Source organism: Lepidochelys kempii, chromosome 24 (assembly GCF_965140265.1).
Source record: "Lepidochelys kempii isolate rLepKem1 chromosome 24, rLepKem1.hap2, whole genome shotgun sequence".
NCBI lineage: Eukaryota > Metazoa > Chordata > Testudines > Cheloniidae > Lepidochelys > Lepidochelys kempii.
Genome location: NC_133279.1, coordinates 18,611,339 through 18,618,775, shown reverse-complemented (window position 1 = coordinate 18,618,775; position 7,437 = coordinate 18,611,339). Strand labels below are relative to the sequence as shown.

The 7,437-nt window shown below is 61.1% G+C and overlaps 1 protein-coding gene across 1 annotated transcript in view; it reads right to left on the bottom strand.

Annotated features, from left to right (window-relative positions):
• Nucleotides 1-1,828: 1,828 nt before the first annotated feature.
• Nucleotides 1,829-7,437, bottom strand: part of TOMM40 (translocase of outer mitochondrial membrane 40) — a 7,940-nt gene continuing 2,331 nt past the window's right edge. Inside the window, 10 exon segments of the mRNA XM_073322431.1 lie at nt 1,829-2,069; nt 2,154-2,256; nt 2,676-2,752; nt 2,949-3,071; nt 3,288-3,317; nt 3,320-3,392; nt 4,723-4,824; nt 5,083-5,175; nt 6,024-6,091; nt 6,369-6,579. Of these exon segments, the coding sequence (XP_073178532.1) occupies nt 1,930-2,069; nt 2,154-2,256; nt 2,676-2,752; nt 2,949-3,071; nt 3,288-3,317; nt 3,320-3,392; nt 4,723-4,824; nt 5,083-5,175; nt 6,024-6,091; nt 6,369-6,570 (1,011 nt within the window). The 5' untranslated portion in view covers nt 6,571-6,579 and the 3' untranslated portion in view covers nt 1,829-1,929.

The window sequence follows — 7,437 nt, the reverse complement described above, 5'->3', positions numbered from 1 at the left end:
ACCCCCTCAGATCTCAATCTCCCCTCCTCCCCCACCCTCCCCCTTCACACTCCCTGACTAGGCTCCCCGCAACCCAGGCTCTCTTTATCACCCCCTGTCCCATCCCCACTTCCCCCTCAGCTCTACTGATTGACAGATCCACTCTCTGCTCCTCCTCAGACCCATTTCCCAAGGGGTTTCGGGGGCTCATACTCAGCAACCCCACCCCCACGGGAGGGAGAGGTCTCCAGCGGTGCTTCACCGCCCCCTTCGTGAGACAGAAGCAGCCGAGGACGGTGCCCAGTGCTGGGGGGTTTATTCAGACAGGACATTTCCAACATCATGGGGGGAGGGGAGGTGTTTTGAGGGTCTCTGTAAAAGATCCTTCAGTTCCCATAACTTATAAACATGATTTACACGCAGAGTCTCTAACGGCGGGGCGGAGGAACCCCCAATCCACCACTCCTCCAGGGGCTGCTGGGACCCCCCAAACCGTTGCTCCTCCAGGTGCTGCTGGGGGACCCCCCATCCGCTGCTCCTCCTGGTGCTGCTGGGGGGGGGGGGCTGCTGGGGATTCTCCCCCCCCCAATCCACTGCTCCTCCAGGTGCTGCTCGGGGGCTGACAGGACCCCTCCCTCAAAGCGCTGGTCTTCCTCACAGTGCTGCTGGGTGGGGATGGGATGCAGGCAGGGCCCCCCAAACTGCTGCTCCTCCTGCTGGGGCGGGGCTGTGTGTGTGCGCACAGACAGACCCCCAATCCGTAGTGGGTGCAGAGAGCGCTCAATAGGTCCCTTGTGGCTCTTCGGATCAGTGTTGGCTGGAGGGGAAGGGCCGGGGAGGCCTGAACAGGGGAACTAGGGTGCAGCAGCCAGAGAGGTTGTGGCCCCATCACCCCAGGGGTAGAGTCTGCCCCACAGCAATCTGGGGTGTGAGGTATGAGGCTGCAAAGCCACTGGTACCCCAGCGATCCAAGGGCACGAAGGGAGGGGGTGTAATTGGTGCAGAAAGAGAGAGAGAGAGAGAATCTCCCCACAGCTGCACAGAGATGTGGGGGGTTTGGTGAGGGATCCAGCCCCTCCTGGCAGACAGTTGCAGGGTCAGTGCACCCCCACCAGCTGGGACAATCCATTCCTGAGGGGATCCACCAAGCCCCGATCCCCCCTCAGTGCATCAGGCCAAGCGACCCCACCCCCAGGACGGAGCCAGTCCTTCTCCCATTGCGCCAGAAATAGGACAGTTCCTGATGTCACAGTGCCGCCTGGTGAGGAAGAATGTCAGCACAGGGTATCAGGCTGAAGAGGGCATTTTACACCCTTGGTGGGGGGTTATCCTGTCACTGGGTTTCCACTCACCCTCCCTACCTGGTGCCCCAGGACAGCCCCCAGCCCCAAATCCAAGCCATGCGAATAGAGGGGACACTAGGTCCCATCCCGGAAGCAGGGAGGGTCACACCTCCACCCCCCCTCAGGGGCTGCTAGGATATAGCGGCCAGGAGAGGCAGGGGGCAGGCCAGACACCTCCTGAGGGGCCCAGCAGCCACTGACCCTGCACCAGCCAGCTCTCCATTTTCCAGCAGCCCCTGGGGACAGAGTGTCAAACCTTGTGTCTGGGGCTGAGCAGCCCCCAGTGACCTGTCCTGAGGGGCAGACGAGGTGACTGGAACCCAAATGTGACAGTGCGAGAGCCACCATGCTAAGGGGCTCGCCCTGGGGATCAGACCCCTGGGCTCTGTCAGGACCTACCCCATGGCACCCGCAGTGGCCCTCTGGGGAGCAGCCTGCTCGGGGCAGTGAAGGGGCTGGAGCCCCGCACTCCAGGGCTTAACTGGGCAGCACCAGCGTGGATGGGTGGGGCAAAGGGTCCCAGGGCAGCTCAAACCGCATGGCAGTCTGGGCTGGGGGACACTGGAATTGGGGTGGGGGAGGGCTGGTGAAAGAGGAGGAGAGGGCTCTAGCCAATGGTGAGGCCGAAGCCACACTGGAACTTGTTCTTGCGGTGGTTCAGGAAGGCCCCCATGGCCAGCGTCAGGGGCAGCGGCAGCAGCTTCTTCTCCAACGCGGCGCCCACGATCCAATTACTGTCCACAGAGCCTGCAGCAGACAGCAGGGTTAGTGGCACTTGGAGGGGCTGGGGCGCAGGGCACAGAGGGGAAGGGCGGCCTGGGGCTGCCGTACCTTTGAAGAGCAGGTTGGCCTTGGGCAAGTCAAGCTGGTAGCCAAAGGAGACGCTAGTGTCCTGCATGCGCGTGCTGGCCTCGAACTCCACGCCCACCTGCAGCTGAGGGGAGCGGGGTCAGTCTGGTGAGCAGAGCTGCCAATCGCCCGGTAGGACCCCAGCCCCCGGCTTCCACCCCTGCCAATGTGATCCCACCCTCCCCGAACACTATCCCCGACCACCCACTTACAACGTAATCCCAGTCCCCACCACCCAAACCCAGCCCCCAGCCTTCCCCAATGGGATGGCAGCCTCCAGGTTTGCAGGCAATTGGGACCAGCATATCTGTTCCTGGGGCAGGACACCGCCCACTCCTTCGCCTCTCCAGGCTCTCAGCTGTGCACCCCAGCACATCTCCTATACATAGCTCGCCACTCACTTCACCTGCCCCTACACCTTGCTCCCAGTCTGGGAGCCAAAGCCCCTGCCCTCATGTCAGAGGGGGAGCCTGAAGGGAATGTGGGCCTCTGAGCGCCACATACCTGGTCATTGGCTTTATGGTAGTAGGTTGCATGGGCCCCGGCTTGCCCCACCGTCAAGGTCCCAATCCAGTTAGGTGCTGTCAGGAGAAGGGAAGAGTGGGTGAGTGTCCGAGTAGGGCCCCCACCAAAGCCCTAAGCTAGGGAAGAGAACCCAGGAGTCTCAACTCCTAGCCCCCTGCTCTAACCCATTAAACCCCACTCCCCTGCTGCAGCTAGGCATATAACCCAGAAGTCCTGGCTGCTGTCTGTGTCCTGCCCCAGTTCCCTGAGTACCTGTATATTTCCCAGCCAGAGACATGACTGTGCCCTCCTCTCCTGGCCGGCGGTGATAGACCAGCTCGCCGCCCAGCGCCAGGCAGGGTGTGATGCTCTGCAGGTAATGGGCTACCAGGATCCCTGTGAAAAGAGACTGGTCAGCTGGGCTGGGCCCAGGGGGTTACGAGGAGCAGGGTTCAGACTAGTGGTGATGGTAGGCAGGGGCCAGGTTGCGGAAGTGGAGGTGGCAGGGGCTGGGAATGGAGAAGGGGAGGCTAGGGTCAAGCTGGTGGGGGACTTCAGAGACAGGGTGGAATTTCAGGGCAGGAGCTTCAGAGGTGGGAATGGGGCTTTCACCTGAGCCCACCAGGATGTCAGGGTTTCCAGCGTCACAGCCGCCGTGAAATCCTCCCCCCGATACTCTCCATCCACCTGCCAGTTCACGAACTTGGACTGCTGCGTCTGGAATGAGAGTGTGGGGACATGGCAAGACTGGGGCGACCTCCAGGAGGCAAACATCCCCAGAGGCAGATTTACCATGAAACAAACAGTGCGGTGGCTTGGGGCCCCTAAAATGCAGGACAAATCTCATCTGACAACCTGCCCGAGTCCTGGCTGGCAGCGCAGCAGGGCTCAGGCAGGCTGCCTGCATTCTGTGGCCGGTGGCCCCACGCCGCTCCCAGAAGCAGCTGGCACATCTCTGCGTGTCCCTGGCAGGGGGAGGTGGCTCTGCGCCCTGCCCCCGCCCCAGGCAGTGCACAGAGACCCACTGCCCTCCTCCCCCCAAGGGGCGCAGAGACTTGCCAGCAGCAGCACAGCGCTGCCTCCCTCCCTCCACGCCACGCCGCTCCTGGAAGCAGCCGGCATATCCCTGTGGTCCTGGGGTCTGTGTGTGTGGGCGTCTCTGCGCATTGCCCCTGCCCCAAGCGCTGACTCCACAGCTCCCATTGACTAGGAACTATGGCCAATGGGAGCTGCGGGGGCAGCACCTGCGGGCAGTGGTGCACGAGACCCCCTGACCCCCCTGCCTAGAAGTCGCTGCCAGAGGGGTGTGCTAGTCGGTTTGGGAGCCGCGCCGCCCCCCGACCCTTTCTGCATCCCAACCCCCTGCCCAGAGCCTGCACTCAGCACCCAAACTCCCTCCCAGAGCCCAATCCCCATGACCCCTCCTGCACCCCAACCAAGATACCTCACTAGTTTCATTTACTTCATATTAGTTATAATATAGGAAAAGGATGAATTAAAAAAAGAATGAAAAATGGGCGGGGGGGTGAGAGAGAAGAGAGAATGTTCTTTTTCTTGGCTGGGTCCCAAGGTGGGGTCCCTGAAAATGAAGCTGTGCACAAGGCCCCACTAACTCTAAATCCGCCCCTGACATCCCTGCTACCTTTTACCAGGTAACACACTACCTTAAACTGTGAAGGAGCAACCACACTGCACTCCCCTCCCAGCAGAGACTCTGACAGGGGTATACACAGAAGCTCTGATCCCCCCCGCAAAGGGATGAGGGTTGAGAGAAGGACTTGCGGGCGACATACACAGATGCCGACACCCCCACCACCCTGCCCCCTGCAAAGGAGAGGGCTGAGAGAAAGACCTGCGGGGGAAGGGGGTGGGAGAAAAGAATACATTGATGCTCTGACACACGCGCACCCCACGAAGGAGCAGGCTGAGATAAGGACCCACAGGGTGGGGTGTGGGAACACACAGATGCTCTGACACACACACACACACACACACAAACACACGTGAAGGGGAGAGCTGAGAGAAGAACCCGCAGTGCACGACATACCTGGAAGGCCACCTTAGAGCGCAGCCGGGTCGAGAGCTGGTGGATGATCTGGGCGTTGAGGCTGCCGCTGTTGTCCATGTCGCCCACCAGCACCGGGAAGGCCTGAAAGGGGCATGAGGGTTGAAATCCAGCCGAGTAACATCCCCTCCCCCATATCAGGGCAACAGCATCCCTCTGCCACACCCCCACCCAGAGAAGCCTGCCTCACCGCAAACTTCCCCACTTTCTGAATTGACAGCTCCAACCTCAATGTCCAGATTAACAACTCTCCCCGCAAACACACACTGCCCCTCTCCACCATCAGAGGTGACTCCTCAGTGCTGGCTGCCAGCCGGCTAAGTCCACCCCCCCGGCACTCACCTCTGTGGGGCTGAGCTGCTTGGTGCCCACGTAGGTGACCCCGAAGTGGTAATTGGAGTCGCCAACAGTGCTGAGGGCAACGCTGTGATTCACCTGGGGAGAGCAAGCAGAGTAAGCAGGGCCCACCAAATCCTGCGTCTCCCACTGGGGAGCCGCGAGCAGGTTTCAGGGTGTCCGCCAAGCAGAGCCGGCATTAGACTTGTTGAGGCCCGGGGCTGAAGCCAAAGCCTGAGCAATTTGGCTGCACGGGGCCCCCTGTGGCTTGGGACCCAGGACAACTGCACTGCTTGTTACCCCCAACACTGGCCCTGACTTTTATATGCAGAAAACCAGTTGTGGCACAGACGGGCCATGGAATTTTTATAGCCTGTTGGGGGGATCTCAGAAACAGAAAAGTTGAGAACCCCTACACGAGACGACCCTTGCAGTCCCTTCTAGCCACATGGTTCTATGCCCGCAGCAAGAGGGAAGGGCAACCCAGGGGCACTGGCATGGGAGACCCAGGTCCAGGTCCTGGTCCCTAAAGTGACTGCATCTCTCTGGGCCTTGGCTCCCATCTCACATGTGGACAGTCACCTTGCCTGCGTCCCAGGAAGCATAGGATGAATGCATTAGACTGCAAAGAGTCAGATACAGTGGTGATGGGCGTCAGATAAGTATTTCAGACAGAAAGCACCAACCCACAGCCTCACCCAGCCCCATACGTGACACATGGGATCAGGAGGTTCAGGGTCACGTGCCCCCACCACATTTACTGCTTGGCTTGTAGCAAATGCTCAGTAACACTGCTGAAGCCAGCTGCCCTCAATCTGCACACACGCCCCCCCACCCCCCGGCAGGCATGTCTCTGCCCAGCCTGCTCAGCCCCCACATTCCCCCTGGGCTACAGCCTCACACCACTCCACCCCGAACCCTGCCTCACCAGAGAGCATAGCCCTTACCTGGAAATGGTTGCTAAGACCTTTATTCACTGTCAGTTTCACACCCTCCATCTGGATAGGGAACAATTCTGGGGAAGAGACAGCAACAGTCAGCACTGAGCCCATCCAACCCAGCATGCGTTCACCCCATGGGCCCCTCCAGCCTGTTGGTAACTCCATTCCCCCAATCAGACCCCTGGCTGTCCAGCCTGGTACCCCGCTCCCCCAGGGACCTGTCCACCTGGCTGTGTACTGAGGTTCCCCCTTGCTGTGCTCCCAACCTCTGCACTGGGGGTGACATTCTTTGAAGGTGCCAGGACTGAGGTGGGGGGGGGGATGTATGGACAATGGGTGCTAGGCTTTCACCTTTGCACTTGCGGTGACATTCCTCAAAGGTGCCAGGATTGGGCAGCCGATCCCCCTTCTCCTCCAGCCGCTCCTGCGCAGGGGGGCCCAGCCCACTGACGGGGGGCATGGTGAAGCCAGGCGGCACTGACACTAGGCCAGAGCCAGGACTCGGCATGGTGGGGGAGGGTGTGGGGGAGCTGGCAGCCAGGACGTTACCCATGGTGGGGGGCTGTGGAGAGCAGAACAGATAGCAGTGTTGAGAAGGGGTGGGCGGCTCCAGATACCTCCCAATATACCCCCCATGCCCTGAATATCCCACAATCCATACCACCCCATCTATCCAGGATATGCACCCCACACTGATACCTCCCACAGGCTGCCCTGATACTGGTCTCCAACAGACCCCAAATATCCCAGGTCCATCTGTCCCCCGTCCTCCAGTGACCCCCACCCTCCAATACTCCCTCCTGAGTCCGACAACCTCAATAACCCCCCCCACAACAGGATCCACCTGCCTGCAATACCGCCAAGCTCCAAGTACATCTGCCACAATGCCCCTCTTGACACTGGCTCCCCACAGCTCACTTAATGCACCCTACCCCGAGTGGGGTCTGACTATTACAACACCCCAATTCCCCTGATGGGTGTATCTACCCCACTAACAACCCATCCCTTCTGATACCCCCTCGTGTACTCCAAGAGCTACCTGCCCCCCCAGACACCTGCCACTGCCAGGGTCCACCTGCCTCAACAGTGACCCCACCAGCCCAGCACCCCTCAATCCCCACCGTCCCCATGCCCTGATACCGCCCCCCCACACAAACACCCATCGACCCCCACCCCGACCCCCCCCCACACCCCCACCGACCCCCCCGCCCCGATCCCCCCCACACACCCCACCCCCCCGATCCCCTCCACACCCTCTCACCGACCCCCCCGCCCCAATCCCCCCCACACCCCCCCTGCCCCCGCCCCGCCCTGATCTCCCCCCACCGACCCCCCCGCCCCGATCCCCCCCACACCCCCGCCCCGATGCCCCCCACACCCCCACCGACCCCCCGCCCCGACCCACTCTGAGATAGCGCGT